A 21,301-nucleotide genomic window follows, 5' to 3' on the forward strand; every position below is an offset into this window, starting at 1 on the left:
GTACTTTGTATGCATTTTGTTCTATCGTCACCCTCATCAATCCGCTATTGCCGTCATCCGTCCCTAAACTTCATAAACCCTAATTTCTCTAAATCAAATCAAACCCCTCTCATCACACTTTTCAATTTCTCCGATCTCATACTTCACCCTCTCCGGAAATCCCTCTTTCTCACACTCAGATTCAATAATCCCTAATTTCAACCTCCCTAAACACCAAAACAAAAAATCAATTGATTTAGGGCTCAATTAAAAGAGAACAAGATGAGGATTATGATAAAGGGAGGTGTTTGGAAGAACACCGAAGATGAGATATTGAAGGCTGCAGTTATGAAGTATGGTAAAAATCAATGGGCGCGTATTTCGTCGCTGTTGGTTCGTAAATCTGCTAAACAATGTAAAGCCAGGTGGTATGAATGGCTTGATCCTTCTATCAAAAAGGTAATTTTCGTTTTTTGATGTCGTAATTTGTTTTTTTTTTTTTTATTAATTTATGTTGTTTCTGGTGATTTATGAGCTTTAATCGAACAAGTTAGGATGATTCTTGTGTCGTTTACGCTTCGCTTTAGATGCCATCACTGGCATGATGTATAGTTAGTTAGGTTAGTATTAGAATTTGAGCTTTTCTAGAATTTAATTTCCGGTTTTTAGTGATTGTTTGCGTTTTTAGCCGTTGCAATTGAAGCATGATGATTAAACGTTTCTCCTTTTTACATTTCCAAGATATGAGCTTTAGGTTTGGATAGGTTAGCGTGCTGTCCGGAACTGTGCCTTATTTTCGATTTTTGCGTACATGTATAGGTATCAGTTGTGATTTTCACTGTTATTTGACCTGGGATAGTTAAATTTTTGGATTATTATTTTTCATGTTGTTGATACGCTTGTTTTGATGTCCTTGATTATTTGTCATCAACTTCAGTTAATTGGTTTGATGGTGTTGTTGATTAGTGATTGACTACTAGGGTTCAAAAGATGTAAATGTAACTACTTAGCATAAGAAGTATAGCTTTTGTCACGGTCATTTGTTGTCCTATTCATTTGTCGGTCTGTCCATTTACCTTGACCTTGTAAAAGGGGTCCTTAGTTTGTATTATGACATCCATACCCTGAATCCTGATCATAACCTGTGGCACCTCTTGCAGAAGATTCATCAAATTATTTGAAAGGTTTCATGTGTTTTGCTGTGCTATGTTATCGTTAGTCTGATGTGCTAATTGAAGATATCATATTATTTATAAATATTTGATGCACGTAGGGCATAGGAATATAGGATCTGTTTTTTTTGTTGGTTATGGGTACAGCGAGGGAGATTCAGGATGAAAGAAGAGAGGCTGGTAATGGCACAGAACTAGAGCAGCAATCTGAGCTTATATGGTGCATGTGTGCCAGGTTGAGATAGGGGCTAGTATGTACTTTTGGACCCTGCCTTGTTTGCTGCAAAAAAAAGAAGTAAACAATTACCGGGATAGAGGTAATAGTTTGTTGGTTTATAGAAAAGTCCATTTCTGGGATGAGGCTGGGCTGGTGGCTGTTTATAGACATTGTGACTTGACATTATAAAATAAACATCAGTGCCTCAAGTGTGGATCCTTACGCTTCATTATTGATTTTTATGGTCATTCGCATTTCTTTTAATCATGTACTTCATCCGTTCCAGTCAATAGTTAACGTTTGCTTTATTTTCCCCTCGCAAAATAAAGCGAAGGTAAACCACTCACTGTGACAGAGGGAGTATACGATTGTAGATAGGATGTCTTTACAATCTATAACTCTCCTAAAAATAAAACGAAGACAGTTTAGTTCATTCATGAATAACAGTAGTAACATAGTAGGGCTATATTTTCCCTATGGAAACTACTAGGCTAATTACATGATTATCTGCAGGTCAAACTTCTGCGTAAACTTATCTAACGGTCATATTACTCATTACTTTCTTCAGGATAGATTTTCCTCACCTAAAACTCTTCCCAATGCTCGGCATATGAAAAACTTGTAAATTTTTTTGATGGATCACCTAGTCACAAATTGTGTATAGGTTCAGTATGTTCCTGATGGCCTGTCTTGGAAAGAAATGGAAGGGAGGGAATGTGACGAATACATTTTCCTTTGTGGGAAATAGAGGATCCATTTTCCCTCCTTCAAGGCAAGTTAGAGCCCCTCCAAAGTAGGAAAGGTTTGGATGAAAAGTCATCTACTTCATTCCCCCTCCCCTCCCTCTCATCCCATCCCTTCCCTTTCCGTCCATACCCTTCCCTTTTGTTTTAGCATGTGATGTAAAATTCCTAAAATATCCAGATGTTTATACCCTATGAGTTTATAAAATCTATTGATGCAGACTTATAACTTTTGTGTGCTGATGAATGTTAGGTGTATGATTGATAGTGTTAATGGTGGTAAATGTTAAAGGTGAAAGAGGTGATGGGGATGAGATATGATTTAAAAAAATGACCTACTTAACAGGTTGTCGGTTATGTGAGTCTATTACAAGAAAAGGGGGTTAATAGTTGGGTTTGTTCTGAAATTAAACGAAGTTTAGATTATTTTAAGAAGACCACCAATAGTTTGGATTATTCCCATTAAATAATCCTATTTATTTAAAAGTTCAATGGTTATTTATGGACATTTTGGTTAATAGTCATCGAGAATGGTTAGTTTGGAAAATAGTTTGGGTAAAATGGTTGTTTTGGTAAAAGATCCAATTATTGATTTTTGTTATATCAGTATAGTTTCACTCTTGAACTTGCTTACTGGATGCTATTGATTGCATGTTTAGTTTTTTGATCTTTTGACAGTTCATTGAAATATTGAATGGATGCTCATTTTTATTATCTTCCTCGCATATTGTAGACAGAATGGACAAGAGAAGAAGATGAAAAGTTACTTCATCTTGCGAAGCTCATGCCGACGCAGTGGAGAACTATAGCACCAATTGTTGGCCGTACTCCCTCACAGTGCCTTGAACGTTATGAAAAACTTCTTGATTCAGCTGTTAATGATGCAACAACATATGAACAAGGAGATGATCCTCGTAAATTACGTCCTGGAGAAATTGATCCAAATCCAGAATCTAAGCCTGCACGACCAGATCCTGTTGATATGGATGAAGATGAAAAAGAAATGTTATCTGAAGCACGTGCTCGTTTGGCTAATACAAGGGGTAAAAAGGCTAAAAGAAAAGCTAGAGAAAAACAACTTGAAGAGGCAAGGAGGCTTGCTTCGTTACAGAAAAGGAGGGAACTGAAGGCTGCTGGTATAGATGCTAGGCAGAGGAAGAGGAAAAGAAAAGGGATTGACTACAACGCTGAGATCCCTTTTGAGAAAAGGCCTCCCCCTGGGTTTTATGACGTTGTTGATGAAGATAGACCTGTAGAACAGCCTAAATTTCCCACGACAATTGAGGAGCTTGAAGGAGAAAGAAGGGTGGATAAGGAGGCCCGATTAAGGAAGCAAGACATTGCTAAAAATAAAATTGCGGAAAGACAGGATGCTCCCGCAGCAATAATGCAAGCCAACAAGCTCAATGATCCTGAAACCGTTAGGAAGAGATCCCCAGATTTCTGATCAAGATCTAGAGGAAATCGCTAGAATGGGATATGCTACTGATATCTTAGCTGGAAATCAGGAGCACATGGAAGGGAGTGGTGCTACTCGTGCTCTTCTTGCAGATTACTCTCAGACTCCACGGCCAGGAATGACTCCTATGCGAACTCCTCAGAGAACGCCAGCTGGTAAAGGGGATGCTATTATGATGGAGGCCGAAAATTTAGCTAGACTTAGGGAATCTCAGACTCCATTGCTTGGAGGAAGCAACCCTGAATTGCATCCATCTGATTTTTCTGGTGTAACCCCAAAGAGAAGGGAGGTTCAGACTCCAAACCCCATGCTTACTCCTTTAACAACTCCCGGGGGAGCTGGCCTTACACCTAGACTTGGGATGACTCCCTCCAGGGACAGCAATTCCTTTGGCTTGACGCCAAAAGGGACTCCTATTAGAGACGGGCTTCATATAAATGAAGGATCGGATATGCATGATAGTGGTAAGCTTGAAGTTAGAAGGCAAGCTGAGCTTAAGAGGAACCTCCGCATGGGTCTAAGTAGTCTGCCTGAGCCAAAGAATGACTATGAAGTGGTTGTTCGCCCTGCCCCTGAGGATGCTGAAGAGCAAGAAGAGAAGATTGAAGAAGACATGTCAGATAGGATAGCTCGTGAAAACGCTGAGGAAGAGGCGAGGTTACAGGCATTACTGAGGAAGAGATCAAAAGTTCTGCAGAGAGAGCTCCCTCGCCCTCCAGCTGCTTCACTTGAGCTCATTAGACATTCATTGATGAGAGCTGATGAAGACAAGAGCTCGTTTGTCCCACCAACCGACATTGAGCAAGCAGATGAAATTGTAAGAAAGGAGTTGCTGTCCTTGCTAGAGCATGATAACGCTAAGTACCCACTAAACGATAAAGAGAAAAAGAAGGGAGCTAAGCGTACAGCCAATGGAATCCCTGCTATTGATGATTTTGAAGAAGCGGTACTGAAAGAGGTATGACTTCCTATTTATTTAGTGCATATTAGTGGCGAGGTAATCTTTTTTAACAAGTTGAGTAAAACCTGTGTGGGTTTAGTAAAAGGATTCAAATTTGAAACTTTAAAAATTATCTCTAATAGACGACAAATGTTGCTGTTTTGCATTAGTACACGAGTTTTGTCATTGTTGTCAAGACATGTTTTCTACCTGTTAGGATGGCTTTAGTGCGTGCTATTGTTCTCATCTGTCTAGTGTTTTACAGCTACATACACCTCAGACGGTCTAAAGAGAGCATCATGATTTTTGCAGGATATATACGTAGTGAATCCTGATAAATTAGTTTCATATTGGATAGTGTTAGATGATGTGTAAATTTATCAAATTTGTTTGCCGGTTCTAAACCTTCTGCAGGATTGTTGGTTGTGTAATATCTAGTGCATGCTTTTAGATTTGAATGTATTCTCACAATTATCACTACACACATTCTTCAGGCCAGCTCTTTAATTGAAGAGGAGGCTCAATATCTACGTAGAGCAATGGGACACAAAGAGGATTCACTTGAAGAATTTGTTGAGGCGCACAAGACTTGCTTGACTGATTTGATGTATTTCCCCACTCGTAATGCTTATGGCCTCTCAAGCGTGGCTGGAACTGCTGAGAAACTTTCAGCACTCCAAAATGAATTTGAACACGTCAAGAGGAAAATGGATGATGATAACAAAAAGGCACAGCGGAGTGAGAGGAAGGTTGATATTCGTACTAATGGTTACAAGGTTAGTGCTAAAACTCGTTATTTGGGTTTTCGTGCCTTAAATATGATCTGTCTTCACTTAATCTCTTTATCTAAATATAAAGTATAGTCAGTCCATATATCCTAATATCCCTGCTAAATGTCCACAATATTTGATTTAACAAGTTAATTCTCCCCAAATTGATGTATGCCTCATAACTAAACAAATATAAAACCTTGTTTAACAAGACATTTATACAGCTACTCTTAAGGGGCGGGGTTTGATCATTGTCACATGTTCAAAATCACTGATCACTTGCACAAATACAAATAAAAAAGGTAAATAAATAGTTGAGACGACATAAATATATACTGTTTTAGGGACAATGTGATTGTGGTGAAATGTGAGATATAACCAGCCATTGGGCCAAAAAACAATTATGAGTTTCAAGGAATGTTACATTGGCTGGTTTTATTATTGGCTTCAAGCGGCAGTCAACTTACTATTAACATAAGCAATTGCTGTTGACTCTATTATGGGGCCAATTTACCCGTCAAAATAAGAACGTGTATGGAAGATGTCCTAGCCTACTACATGACAGGTTTAATCAACACCCATGTTGCCCAAATGACTTGGGAAAATTTGTAAAAGCACCCTTAAAAAAATTTATGTACAACACCAAAGCATACATCAGACAACGCATGAAAGATAAAAAAAAGTGGTGGGATATGAAAATGAATGCAAATTAGCGAAAAAGAAAAAAAATAATCAAAAAGGCCAGAACCAAAAGAAGAAATGGAACGTATTTGAAGTAAAAAGATTACATATTTAATACTGAAGTGGTATATCTTGATTCTTGATCTATTTTGTTTTTTAATTATTTTGTGAACAAAAGAAGAACGAGGAAGTTTGCAGAAAGATCGAGAGGAGACTGGAGAATGCTGATAAATGGCGTAGATTTATACGACCAAATGAAACTTGTGATCTGTTAAAACCCTACTACACTATTTCCAGGATTCACTTGTTACTTGTTAGTGTGGATAGAGGAGTTGATTTGATTATTCGGGTCTGCTGTGAGTCGGGATTAATGAGGATCTATATTGAGTTTGAGTTTTCACAAGTGAATGCTCTTTTGAGTTCAATGGTGATAAATCCAATCAGGTTCAGTTCGATTTAGTATCGAGTCAGGTCATTGACAATTTGACATTCATTACATTTTTTCTTATATTTTCAAGTTTAAACTGTCATTTCACATATAAGCTACTCCCTCCTAGTCTCTATTTTCCTCCCTTTGTTTGTGGGCACGGGTATTAATGCGAGGAAAAAAATAAGAGTAAAAGAGTGGGTGGGTTTGATGATAGGAGAGAGGTATGAATAATTAGGAGCTAAGAGCACCCACATTGAAGAGGATACACCATCCTCTTAGGACTCTCTCTCATCTAAGAGGATGTCCTCTTCAATGTGGATACATCCTCTTAGTGTCCTCTTTGAAGAGGAAGAGGAAGACATCCTCTATTTATGGAGTATGTCCTTGTTTTGGCCCTTGTGCCATATAAGAGAGAAAAAGTGTGATGAGGTCCTACTTTAAAGGTGGAAAGGAGAGGAACACAACATCCTCTTTGATGTGGAGAAAAAGAGAGGAAGAGGATGAGAAATTGGAAAATGTGGCAAAAAATAAGAGAAAATATTATACCCAATGAAAAAATTAGAAAAAATAAAGAAGAGGAAGAAGACCTCCTATTCAATGTGGATGCTCTAAATAAGTAATTGTGGGGCCAAAGCATTAAATAAAGTAATAAAATATGGGTAAAAGAGTTGGGTGGGGTTTGGTAATAGGAGCGAGGGATGAATAAAATAAGAGTAAAAGTTTCCAAAATAAGAAAGGGGAAGAAAACCTGATTAATTCGTTTAAGGAAATAGTGAAGAAAATAGTGAATAGGAGGGAGTATATTTAAGTATTTTTATTTTACTTTTAGTTAAAAACATTTTAAGTAAATGTCGAATTGAAGAGAGATTCAAAAGACTTCATCTCTTTCGATCGTAACAAATCACAAAATTCCTCATGTCTTGTAATTTCTCCAAAAACTTGGAACTTATCAACTAATGACTGGAAATCGCTGAACAAAAGTCAAAGTTCTGATGTTTGAATGGTGGAAAGTGGCAGCAGTGTTTATGGTGGTGATGTGAAGGTGGCGGCAGAGGTGGTGCAAAGGTGATGCGAAAGTGGCGGTGGTCTTGTATTTCTCTTGTATCTTAGAACATACTCAGGTATTCGAGTGGTGAATCTAGGAGGTGAAGAATGGAGAACTTAATGTCGCTGACTCTCTGTGCTTCTTTTTCACTGTGTGTCATCTGTGAGTTAGGTTGCATACATCCTGACCCCCTTAGGTTGCCATTCGTGGGAACCCTTGAAGCACTATTGTTTTTCTTATAAAAGAGTGTCTACAGTAGAAGGTTTATATGTAGCTTTTGTTGGTCATGGTATAAAGATGCCTGAATATTTATATTACTTGAAGCAAAATTTCTGATAGTGATGTCTTTTTCCCTAATTTCCAGGCACGAGAGGCTAAACTTAGGGAACAAATCGAGCTAACATTCAAACAGATGAATACAGCTGGGACAGAATTGGACTGCTTCTTAGCCTTACAGAGGCAGGAAAAAGTAGCAGCTACATTAAGGATCAAGGGACTTTGGGAGGAAGTTCAAAAGCAGAAAGAGCTTGAAACTAGTTTACAGAAACGTTATGGAGATGCTGTCGCGGAACTTGAGAGGATTCAGGTGTTGATGGGGCAGTACAAAATACAAGCTCAACAACTAGAAGAATTGGAAGCAAAGAAGCTTGCTCAAGAACTGGAAGCCAAGAAGCAAGCTGAAGAAGCTGAAGCTAATAAGCAAACTGATGAAGTAGCTTCTGAAGTGCTTAACCCTGTGGAAGTTCCTGAGCCTGTAAGCATGTTGATAGATGTGATTTCCAGCAGTGAGTCGGTTGGAGTGGAGGGTCATGGTACAAGTCCGATTGAGGGAAAGGAAGCTATGTTAGATGTAGATGAAGGTGGAGATGGAGATGGTGGTGGGAAATTTGTTGAAGGCGGTGGTAATGATGTTCAAGACTGAGAGTGCTTTCTAGCAGGTTCAAGACTAAGGCTGTCGTCGGAAGTTTGCCTTCTGGTAGTGCTAACAATGAGTTAAATCCGAAGCTGGAAGCAAAGTTGTCGGTCTCTATTGGTGTTTACGAAGGGTTCCTAGCTCTCTATCTTTGCTGTTACCTTGTTCTTTTCATCAGAAGTGGCATCCTCTCCCATACTCGTCGTAATATGCAAAGGAGCAACTGTGCTCATTTTTCTTGTTTGTACTTCCTGCTTGGTCTCTTGAACGGGACTTCCTATTGTACTGAATTTATTGCAAATATCCTGATCCTTTGAGGCAACATATTTCCGTGTTGTGCTGTCCTTGTTATGGTTGTGCAATATTCAAGGGATAAATTTTGTGGTATATTCTAGAACAATCATGTTGTCTTGAGTTTCGCCATTATCGTCATAGGGCACCTGACCTACCTGAGCATATATTGACTCGGCCTGTCTTACTCTTTATCTGTACTACTTTCGAACTAACACTAGTCAGAATAACTATCTTATACTCGCGGCACAGAAGCACAATGGTGGGACTCAAATACACCACCACCGGTCCACCACTGCCCATCTGTTGTCAATTAATGGATTATATTCTCTAATGGCTCATGATGAAAGTGTGTCGTAAATACTTGTATTTTTATAAGTTTAATGGCAAAAGCCAGAGTCGAGGAGTTTCCTGACCAGGTATCCGACACAACAGAAGCAACGATAGTAACTACAACCATTTTAACCTCCACTGGTTGAAAATCAAAACAAAAAAAATCTGGGAATGGATATATTTCGAGACTTTGGGACACTTGCACAATTATAATGTATACGATCTAGCTCCTTCGTACAAAGGAAAACAAAAAATCATTACTTCTGGCAGATCCAATTTTATTCAAGATACTAACCGGAATACCGCCCCAAATTGGTTCAACTGTTGTACTTTATTCTTGTATAAAAAAAGTGATGTAGCTTTGCGCAATTGGTATATGAGAGCTGAAAATTAAACAAGCTCATCATCTGAATGCCTAAAACTTTCCCGGGAAAACTGGTATTGAGATAATTTGGAGGAAAAGCATCTGATTACATATGTACATATGAAAACTGAAATAATTTGTCGATACAATTTCACTCTATAAATAGTACAGTTGATTTTCTCATCACTTTCATCAACTCTCAAAACACCCGGCTTAATTGGGAATTCAAATATACTTAAACGCAAGTTCCTTCACGTTAACGAGAATCATTCCCCACCCTTGAACTGCCATTCTCTGCGGCACATAGGGCAATGGGCTTGAGACGTTTGCGAATTCACCCACTTCAAGATGCAGTGAAGATGGAATGCATGGTTGCATTGCCCCCAAACTGCAACAAACACATCATCAAAGTTGATACTAATTGACACAAACTAGATGTATAAAATGTTGTGCTTGATTTGAGCTGTGCCCCCACCCGTTTGGTACCAGTATACACTCAAGTAACCAGGAAAACTATAATACCTCACTCCTCAACATACTTGCACAAATTCTTACTGATAAAATGAAGACTACTCAGCATTACAGTTTAGATGATATCTGGATCCTCTAAGTTGCTACAGGGTTTAGTTACTCAAACAACATAACAAAGAGGGGATATTGCAGAATTAAGGCTATTTATCTTGTTACATTTTGCAAGCGTGGACCTCTAGCAACTCTAAAAACGGTGTAGAAGGAAAACCAGGGATCTGCTACTGCTAAGTTCTTTCAGTGGTTATCATAACTTTAGGTATGGTACAGGGTAGAATGAGGCCCATGTTTACATAGCTAGCCTTTACCCAATGCCTTTAGTTGCTATAACAAGGCATGATAGTTTAACAGTCCCCCTCGGCCCCTCCCTGGATTCACAGAAAGGATGGCCCTAAATTACAGACTGCTGGCTGCTTCATGCGATACTTCCTCTCTCTATGAATAACCTTTCCGGTTTCCTTCTTGAGATGTCTAATATATTTAACCTTCTACTTAGAATCTTCCTTTTTTTTTGTATGTTACTAGAAAGTTTACTCATGTACGAAGAAATGAAGACATCTTGAGAGATGTTTACATGCTATACTAACATTCTCACCTACCCAGCTACCCTGATGATGGGATAAGCTGCAAAAACAGTGCATATTCTTAGAGAAAAGACACTCCCTTCAGAGGGGAAAGAAAATAATACCATAACCCCGATTATTCCACAATTTGTAATTTATGAAACCTATGACAGCGGTATTAGCATTGTGTGCCCTCAGCTACTGGCTACCGGATATATGTTAGCATGATAGACCAAGAAAACAGAGGATGATTTACTCACTCAAAGGGCAGTCATCTCCAGGAAGTTTGCAATCTGGACAACAACCATCGAAGGCCATCCTACATATGCCACAGGTTTCATCTTGGGCATCCCAGGTCCATGAAGCCACAGCATGCCATTGTATAATCTTGACTTTCATCCTCTTTCCTATGAGCTATGGCAGCCAAGCATGCAGTCAAACACATTAATGATAACCACAAAATATATACTATCCCACCTAGTTACTAAGCTACCTCTGGGAAAGGAGAATGAAGCTTGGGAAAGGAGAATGAAGCTTCGCAACATCGAGTAATAAGCTTAAATAACATAGAAGTGCACCAGCTTTGATAGCACCTTTACAACAACAGCATATGCGGATTTACTCAACATAATCCCACACTAAATCAATATAGGGGAAAAATTACTTGGAACAAAAACATAATCTGAATCAGACAACAGTGCACCAGCTTTGATAGCAACTTCGCATCCAATTGTCTAAAGAAACCATCAATATACATACACATGAATTACAAATCTTGAATGAACACAATAGCACGATAGCTGAATCTAACTAACTTTTTTTAACCAAACACAACAATTTAACCTAGAAATGCAGATTTCTAATTTTCTACATGTAGTATATTCGCATATATGCACATTAATTGTGAAACAAGATGGGTAACAAGAAAACCTCAACTAAATTTGAGTGATAAGTAGAGGAAGAACAGAGAATCTGAAAAAAAAAAAGACATAAACATAACATAAACAAAGTGAAACATGGGACAAAACCGGGAAATGCGCATAAAATTGTGACTGCTGCTTGAGCTATGGAACTGCCCACTCGAAAGTAAGTGACACCATGTCAATCGCTACCTCACCTCTTCCTTCTCACTAGAATCCACCAGATAAGGGTTGGTGGAAGCTTAACTTGGATACAGCTATTTTTTCCGGGAAATGGGAGTGGGATGGCGGTATTTATAAGGGATTTCAGTGGTGTGGTCTCTAAAGCAGCAGCAACTTCCAACCTAATGTGACCCGAAAGTAATTGAGGCAAAGGCAATGAGTTTGCTCTGATGATAGCGTTGCAACAAGAAACCGAAAGCATTGTGATAGACACAGATTGTTCCACTTTGACTACCATTATGTAACAGCTTACCAATCACTTTTGTGCCCTAGGCAGAGACATTGCAGTTCTAACTAGTTATTTGAGGTGTATCACATTTCCTTGGTTCTGCATCGAACTCAAGGCAGATAGGAAGGGGGGAAATATGTTGGTGCCGATCACTGTTCACCAGTCACCAGCCTCTTTCATCAAATAAAGGGTAATTAATTGCATTAAGTTACAAGACATAACATCCAAGCAGTAGGCTACAGATATAGAATAACCATCGTAAGCCGGTACTTGAGGTATGCAGTCACAATAAAAGTACAGCAGCAGCTGCAATGAGTATAAGGCATTAAGACGAGTACTTAAAAGACGATTTCAAATCCGGTCTTGCATCACTTAAATTTGATCATCATTGCTACCTTTGTACAATTAAACCTAACCAAGCAATCTTTTTTGAGTTTTTCCAAATTCAATTCAAACACAAGGAATTCAATGCCGGAATTCAAGAATCAAACCAACCAAATAATAATAGAATTCAACACAAATCATTGATATTCAAATTATTATTCACCCCAGATTTGTTCATATTGTGTTTACAATCGTCAAATTACAATATAAACACCGAATAGCAGAACAGTTATACCAACAAAAAAGTGGAATTAGACCTAAAAACCGAAAATTAGGGTTTATACCTGAAAGAGAAGTCGTTGATATGACGAGCGAAAGAGGGAAATGATTTTTGACAACGACAACGGACTCAAGGTTTGAAACAATGAAATTGGGCGCAAAAGTGAGTCCCAAAGATCTTGGCAATCGGATCACTCGAATCGGTTATAGTCTTATAGGTCGGATCATATTGGATTGGGGTTGTTTTGGGTTAATAACGGATTTGGGTTGGTTAGTTTATGTCGGGTCATCAATAAGGGGCGGATCCAGGATTTGAGTAAAGGGGTGGCACAGTAAGAAAAAAAATTGCGGAATGATGATGAGGATTCATATCTTGAGAGCGCCTAATAACATCATAATCACTAAATCTCTCTCAATATAAGGGACTAAACAATTATTCAAAATTCATCGCTCATACTATTTCGCAAATAATTTTTCACATACTCCAAACTACCGAAAAACAGCCCTAAACAACTATTCTTGTTCCATTTTCTGCTACAAAGCATCAAACTACCTAATCTATGAATACATCATCAACATAACCACAAATCAAACACTAATTATACTAAACTAGAACAAATATGCAACAATCAAAAGTAGCATATCATTTGCCCAATTGTTCAAAAGTAACAAATATGCAACAATCAAAATAAACAATCATTTGTCCAATTGTTGAGTAGATAAAGCTCACTTAGGGACTATCCTGACCACACATGCATGAAAACAATACAGGAACTCCATACCCATTATTTCCTGGTTCCAATCCTCTACTATGACCATTTTCGCCTTCCGAGCCTGGCCATGGGCTTAATTGAGGTGGGGCACATGACCATTCTCGAACAATGAGTTGGGCTCGGAGATGGGCTGACCTAAAGAAATTTTGTCAGGCTCGAGGGCCCTGATTCTGCCTCTCGACTGCAATCAAACACTAATTGCACTAAACTAGAACAAATATGCAGCAATCAAAAGTAGCATATCATTATGAGGTTCCAATGACAATGGAGAAGATGACGATGCGTTTTTGTGACTTCCGACTCTAAAAGTATGCTACGCTTTTGTTTCTCATCATTAATCTACAAACAACCAATACACTAACATGTTAACGATCAACAATAATAAGTATCTAATTATCAAGAGAAGCAATGAAAACTTAATTCAAAGCATCTATAATTACCCAAATTACTGAAATTGAACTCAAATAAGTGTCTAAAACCGAAATTAATTGCATTTAGGGTTTGAGGAAAATGAGATAATCAACCAAATATCCAATCATTCAATCTAAACTAACTCAAATCTACAATTACACAAATAAATAAGTAAATTAACAAACTAACAATAAAAATTTACAAATTAACCGATCCATATTCATCCAATCAAATGCAAAATAATCGAATTTGCCAATTTGGGGAAAAATAATTTGGGGAAAATGAAATTACCAATACCGACGACAAGAGGCAAGTTGAACGTCGACAGCAGGTGGACGTCAGGAGGCCGGCGGTGAGGCGGCAGATGGGTGAACGATGGTTGTATTTGAGGATTTTAAGGTTTTGTTTTAGGGTATTTTGTGTAGTTGCTTGTGTTGTGGATCGTCTTTCCTTCTTCTTTTTCTCAGATTTTTCAGTTTTTTTTTTTTTTTTTTTTTTTTTTTTTTTTTTTTTTTGATGGAGGACAACTGATGAGTAGAGTTTGGTCGGGTTAGATTATTAACGAGCTTGGTTACGGTGGGATGAGGGGTGACAATGAGTTGGGTCAAACACGAGTTTCTCCTGCATTTCGGTTTGTCTTTCGTAAATAAAATTGAAATTGAATGATCAACTCATCCAAACTTGAAATAATTGAGCTCATTATCATTCTCGCGAGCTTTTAGCTGAGCTCAACCCTATATATAATTATTAAATTATTGTTTTTTTTTTCAATATTCTCAATACCAGAAGTATTATTCAAATTAATGAGAACATTTGATATGGTTATACAAAGATATAGTCATGATAATTTTTATAAAATAAGTGAAGATATTATTTAATTTTATCAAACAAGTTTGAGCTACTCGTGAGTTTTTCGAGCTGAGCTACTATTAGTTTGGATTGAATCGTTAAGTTATCGAATCTAGTCCGAGTTCGAGTTTAGCTCGCACGAGCCAAGCTTTAAACAAGTTTTAATCGAGTTGAGGTGGAGCTCGATATGCTCACGAGTTTTCTCGTCTTATTATCACTTCTGAAAAAACTGATGAAATTAAGTTATTGCGCATTGAATATTGAAAATAATACTAACCCGTTCTTTATCTTAATTGATTTTTCGTTTGGATGTACATTTTAAACCTTTATGAATGCACATAGCATACTTTTTAATGTGACATTAATTCAGAAGCCAAAAACCTCGAACTAGTTAACAAAAAAGGTACTTCTATTAACACTTAAGAACGAACACAAATTCTCGTTTGTGACGGGTATATCAGTCGCAAATTTATAATGGGTCAAATCTATTCATGTGGGTGGATAAGACAAAAGCATAATACCTTGAAAGTAGCATTTTGTATTGTCTTATTTACCCACATGAATAATACTTAACCCGTTATAAGTTTGTAACGGATATATATCCGTTACAAGGGAGATTTGCTGAAGAAAGAAACGTACAAAACAAACTAAAAAGGGGATCATCATTAAAAGGGGAGTTAAGTGCACATTTGTTTGGATGGCTCTCCTTGTGGTAGATAATGAGAAAAAGCTAGCACCACATACACAGCCTGCTGGCAAATTATAGCTTTCTACTTGCTATCTATCAAATGCACTTTGTGCAAAATAGATAACACAAATTCTTGTTCGAGACGGGTACTATCCGTCTTAAGCTTAAGACATGTCAAATTACATATATCTAATTATCTATGTGGGACGAATAAGACAAAAGTTAAATGCATTGAATTAGGTAAAAGATTTGTCCTATAAACTAGTGTGGGATAATATTTGCCCCGTCTTAAACTTAAACGGATAGTATCATCTTAATCAAGATTAGACTAGCCGGAGAACAACGAATATGAAGAAATTGACACCTATATATCGAGAGGAAATCGTAGTACGTACGTACGATGCATGGGCGAAAGAGAAGACTGAAGAGTGATCGATCATGTTTAATTTCTGCCTTGGACTCTAGAATTGCCATTTCCATGCACTATTTTGTCTTTTACTCCCATCATAATGTACTTGCAATATTCTTTTGTCTTTTGACCATAATGGAAGTTTTGTGCATGCTGAATTTGATGCTTCTCAAAAATGGTTAAATTTCGGGTAAGATGGTTTTACATTAAACAAACGAAAAAAATTTCTTGTTGCGATAAGGATTGAAATTAAGATACAATAACGTTTTAGTTTATATCGATATACATCACGTTAACTTATGTTGCTGTAAGTCAAGTAGCTTTTAATTAATATCGCTCTCATATAAATTTGGCATTGAAATTTCGTGTAAGTGATTTAGAACAATATTGAATAATGATGTTCCAAAATGAGAAACTCAAATAAACATTATCAAGCTTTATTATTTTAAAATGAATATAACAAATTAAAAATAACTCAATAAGCAATGTACTCAATATTTTAATTAGTTGGTTGTGCCATTACAAGTTTACAACGTTGATCTTAATAATCAGCATCATTAATTCAATCACTATATTCGACTTTTGCCTCATTTGAGCCTAATTCACAAGTACTACACTAATTCGGCTTAAATAATACCGCTAATATAACTAGACCATCCATTTATTACGAACAAATAATATACTCTCTTCGTTCCATTTATTTCATTAATTTCTTTTATTCTTTGCCCGGATAATACATAACTATACAACAAATGAAGTTAACAAAGGATATATAGGGGTCACTTATTTATATTTAATAATAAATAGATCCGTTTTACATAGTTTCTTTGTAGCGCGACCTTACATAAGAATAACAGCAAAAATTATTGAAAAGAAATAATTAAAAACCCTACAATGGCAAAAACGTAAAAACCTTACAAACTCGTAAACAAGTGATCGATCATATGTGATTAATGATTGCCATATATAGCTTGATGAGCTTCAAAACGATGAGCCCCATGAAATTTAGCAATGAAATCAGAAGCTTTACGGTCGATACCGGGTTCTCCGACCCAATAACCTCTATCTTCGTCACTAGGGAACACCTTTCTTCTCGGACCGCCGTCTTCCCAATAATTATTGTATGCTTCTAACTTCTTTGAAGCATTATTGTTAGATCTCTTGGATTTGAACAATGAGAAAATTGAAAACGACTTTCGTTGCTTCTTGCTCCCACACATTTCTATAGATTAAGTTTATAGTTTTTCCCTTAATTTAATACAGTATAATTTTAATATATGATGGTTATAGAATATATATATGAAGGATGTTTTATTCTTTGTGAATATGTAAATATGTTGTTTGTTGGTTTATAGTAGTACATAATTTGCATGCATGTGTCTTTATATTTATACTAGTGAGCCAATTAATGTGGGTTTGGTATAGAAAGAGCGTGGGGAATCTAAGGATAGGTGCCCTTGGATCTTTATTATAAGTACGGTTTATATTTTATTGGATCATGATATTTGATTATTACAAAGAGTAAAATCGACCTGTATGTTGATATATGAATTATAATATTCTGCCGTTGTTTGACAAATGACATAAGTACATTTATGATAGTAGATAATATTAGCAGAATATGATTGACAGATTTTAGTTGTAGGTTTGATCATCAAGTTAAATCAGTAGAATTATGACAAATCTACCGTTTTTATGTATAAAATAAATATGCTATTACAATATGCTGTTATTATGAGCATAATCAAAAACAGTAAATTCCATCTAATATGCTATCATATGCCATTAGCCAAACATATGAAATATTTAATTCGGAATTTACTAATTTCACGTAATATGTTGTTTACCAAATTAAACAACACACCTCTCTGTTTCATTTTTATTGGATTATATATTCTGGAATGATTTAAATAATAGTGGTAAAAATAACAATCTTAGTTCACGTAATATGTATTGGAATAATGGAGGTTGTTTGTTTGCCGTTCCTAGGCTAGGAGTTCGCAATTCCTCCTGTTCCGGGTGTAATTCCAGAGCAGTTATAAGTCACCACCCGTGCTTGTAGAATGACGTCTTCAGTTGAATCCTCCTTGCGGTCTCCTGAAACAATGAGCAAACTGAGGGCTCGGCTTTGGGCCGAGCGAACTCACTCCGACGCTCAAGTCAGTAACTTAGAGAGGTAAGTTGTTGTTACTTGGCAAAGTACGTATTGTAGAGAGATAAGGAAGATATTACCAGATGAATAGTGATTCTTAGGTTAAATTGTGGATCCTCTACTCAATGAGAGTAGAGAGGTATTTATAGACTTTCACCTTTTGTCACGTAGTGGCCAAGTGGCTAGCAGGTGGAAAGACTGATATACCCCTCGGCCGAGGGACCCATGGCAGGCCGGCGGGCCCTGTTGACTCACCGCCGAGGGGTCTTGGATATGAGTTCGCGGATATGTGCCCCGGCCGGCAAGTTGCCGTGGCCGAGACACAAGAGACAGGCCGACAGGCTGCGTCGGTTAGGCTGTCTAAGCCGTTGACTTGCTGTGGATATCTTTGACCTTGCTCAATATGTTGACTGGTCAGCGGGTGCAGAATATGCCCCATCAATTTGCCCCAGCCGTAGTCTATGCCGTGGTATGGGCTCCGATGTATGCTGAGTGTATATTCTGCGCAAGTGAAAATTTCTGCCCCGGCTTCTTCTTCTTCGGCATGGCTCTGCTTAGGCCGTACCATATCCCCCCTCCGCATGGATGTGTAATGGACGTCCGATGTGGAAAAAGGCAATGACGCTGGCTGAGACCAAGGTGGAGAGTGCCGGTTGTTTCTGATTGCCCCCAGGCCGGTGCTTTCTGGCTTGGTTGATCATGTGGCCGGCGGAGAACAGATACTTAGGAATTTGTCGAGGAAGATGAATAGGCAGAGATATGAAGGGGCGTGTTGGGGACGCTTGGTCACTGTTGCATTGATTGACGTTCAACTGTTGCAACGATTGACATTCCGTGGTTGCATGTCTGACATGTGTCTGATTGCTGATTGGCTGACGTTTCATGGGTTGTGCCCTGATTGGTCCTTCTTCATGGGCTTTCCTCTATAAATAGGGAAGTTAGCCCCTGAAATTGGGCACCAATTTCATTTTCCATAAAATTTTCTTCTTTCTAGCCTTCTTGACGAAACCTCTCTCTAGCTTTCAGACTTGTTACTCCGGCGTAGCATTTTCTTCAAGGTAAACAATCAAATTTTTAATTTTTTTTAACTTTTCAAGCTTTGTTGTAAACATGTCTTCTGCTGATGCTGGTCCTAGTAAGCCTGCGTCGGGGGGTTCCCCGTCGCGTCTTGATGAGGGGGAGATACTAGAAGCCATCCCGATAAGGTTTGGGGGCCCTAGGTCTCCGTCTCCCGAAGTCGATCCAAAAGCTCCGGAGGGTGGGGAGGATGATGGTGTTGATGATGACTGTGAGGAAGGGATTCCTTCTGGTGAGGAGATGCCGCCTATCCTGGACCACGACGAGGCGTGCGTGACTGGTCCTGACCGTGCCTGGACCAATAAATTCGCCAGTTGTTCCGGTGGAACTCTTTTCGAGGGTCATTTCTACTTCGGTGAGGGGTACAAAATTGTTATCCCTGGGAAGGGTCAGGCGGATCTGTTGCCCCCTCCGGGGCATATATCGGCGTATATATCGGGCATCGGAGTATGGCCTCGGTTTCCTTTGAATAAATACGTCACGGCCATTGTCAAAGCTATGAACGTTGCCGTGGCTCAGCTACATCCGTTGGCCGTTAGGACGATAGTTGGCTTCGTGTGGCTCTGTCTTTTCAGGGGGGAGGTACCTACAGTTAATTTATTCTACCGGCTTCATCATCTTCGGGCATCGACCCCCGGTAAGGTGGGGTGGTACAGCGTGCAGATGGAGCCGGGCGTCCTCTCCGTTGATAAGCTTTCTTCCTGCAAGGACTGGAAGGGGCGGTGGGTGTATGTCCAAGTCGGATGACTATCCGTTGCCCGGTCCTTCCAAAGACCAAGTCAACTTACGGTGCGAGAGTAAAAGGGAGCGTGAAAAATGGGTCACCCCGAGTAAGCACAAGATGGATGCCAGCAAGGTTCCTCTTGGTGCCGACGAGGAGGAGCGATGTTGTTTGATTTGACAAGGGATGGGTGCCCCCGACTCAGATTATTCTTCAGGATGAGCTGCTTTGCCGCGTCGGCCTCATACCGGCCCTCAACCAGGGTGAGTAGGGTCGGTGTGAGGCCCATCTTTGCCTATTACGCTCCTGTTTTTAGAGCTTTGTTTTACTTCTTTTATGTAACTCTTGTCTGGTTTCTTGCAGACCGGTTTGGCCAGGATCTGTCGGAGGAGACCTTGAAGAGGTTAGGGCTTGATAAGGACGGGAACGTCGTTGAGCGCGCCCTCGGCCGACGCGCGCGATCGTAGATTGGCTCCCAACGAACTTATGGACAAGCAGCTGAAGGCCCTGGATCAGGCGGCGGCTCAAGCACGGGTTCTCGGGGGCGTGCCGAAGAGAACATCAAAGGCAAGGTCTAGGCCGGCGACGTTGTCGATCCCAACTCCCTCTTCAACCCCAACGGTCCAGAAGGAGCATGTGGAGGTCATCGATGTCTCCGAGGAAATGGTGACCGTTGCGAAGGGCCTCCCTCTTCCAAAGAAAAGAAAAGATCCTTTCGCCGGCTTCTACCGTCGCCGGGGAAAAGGAAGATTCACTCGGTTCTCCGTCTAAGAGGGCCCGGACTGGTACGGACCTAACCGTGGTTGAGACTTAGCGGTTCGTTATGCATTCGATGACGGACTCTCGATGTGTCAATGAATGTTGATATGGATGCTTATTTGTGTAAATTTTTTGTAGATCCGCCGTCCGCAACCGCCGTTTTTCTCGAGCGGCAATTGGAGAAGCGACCGAGAAGGCGGTGATAGGAATGTCACCGTTGAATCCGCACTCGGAAGGTTCCCCGCCGAGCTTGTGGCGAGAGGGTACAAAAATATCCAAGAGGGGCGAAGTGGACTCAATCGGCCGGCTCCGACATTATGGAGCAAGAACGAGGCCATGGCCCAGCCGGGCCACCGATGCAACGGCTTAAGCTTGATCTCTCCGCGGCGAAGGAGAAGCGGGAAGGCTAAGCTTGACCTCCTAGCTCGGAGCGTGCGGAGGAAGCGAGAAGCGCCATCGGCCGAGAGGGCCAAAGTCGTGGCGCGATGCCACCTCCGCCCGATTCTTTGGAGGAGCGGGACAGGTATAAGGGTGGCTACGACGCCGTTGTTGCCAAAAGGGAAGAATGGAGGGGGATGTATGAGGCTCGATTGGAGGAGGCTTTGGCGGACACTAGGGTCATTTCTTGCCCGAGGGAGAAAGATATTGAGGTGCTTCAAGATAAGGTCCTCCCTGACTTGTGTGCTCAATTCCGGGACCAGGCCGAGGAAGCGACCAGGGAGGCAATCAAGAGGCTCGTTCCTGAAGACTCCTTCCCGTGGGAAAAATTTGAGCAGCTTCTTGATGAGATGGCCGATGCCGCGGAAAAAGCGGCTGCGGAAAAGGAGGAGGCGGCGAAGGCGGCTCAGATAGCCGAGGCCAAGGCGGCCTATGATGCAAAGGTGAAGGAGGCCGAAGAGGAGGCTGAAAGGCTGAAGGCACGTGAAGATGACAAGCTTTCCTCTGGGCCGGCCACCGAGGTTGATTTGCTGCCGCCGATGGTGTGCAGCATCAGCGTAGGGAGACGGGCGGTCGTCACCGGACTCACCCGGCGTCTCGGATAGCTTCACTGTTCGGGGCC

The 21,301-nt window shown here is 39.8% G+C and overlaps 2 protein-coding genes across 2 annotated transcripts; one reads left to right on the plus strand and one right to left on the minus strand.

Annotated features, from left to right (window-relative positions):
• Positions 1 to 8,749, plus strand: LOC141647457 (cell division cycle 5-like protein). The gene is given in 5 exon segments (XM_074455639.1): positions 1 to 438; positions 2,845 to 3,542; positions 3,544 to 4,528; positions 5,005 to 5,286; positions 7,801 to 8,749. Coding segments are annotated over 5 exon segments (2,700 nt in total). The 5' UTR covers positions 1 to 261; the 3' UTR covers positions 8,359 to 8,749.
• A 652-nt stretch (positions 8,750 to 9,401) lies between these two features.
• Positions 9,402 to 14,060, minus strand: LOC141647458 (anaphase-promoting complex subunit 11). The gene is made up of 3 exons (XM_074455640.1): positions 13,878 to 14,060; positions 10,689 to 10,842; positions 9,402 to 9,725 (listed from the first exon to the last, which is right to left on the minus strand). Exons 2-3 carry the CDS (start codon positions 10,825 to 10,827, stop codon positions 9,604 to 9,606), a joined length of 261 nt encoding a protein of 86 aa, XP_074311741.1. The 5' UTR covers positions 10,828 to 10,842; positions 13,878 to 14,060; the 3' UTR covers positions 9,402 to 9,603.
• Positions 14,061 to 21,301: the final 7,241 nt, after the last annotated feature.

This window comes from Silene latifolia, chromosome 3, assembly GCF_048544455.1.
Source record: "Silene latifolia isolate original U9 population chromosome 3, ASM4854445v1, whole genome shotgun sequence".
Taxonomy (NCBI): domain Eukaryota; kingdom Viridiplantae; phylum Streptophyta; class Magnoliopsida; order Caryophyllales; family Caryophyllaceae; genus Silene; species Silene latifolia.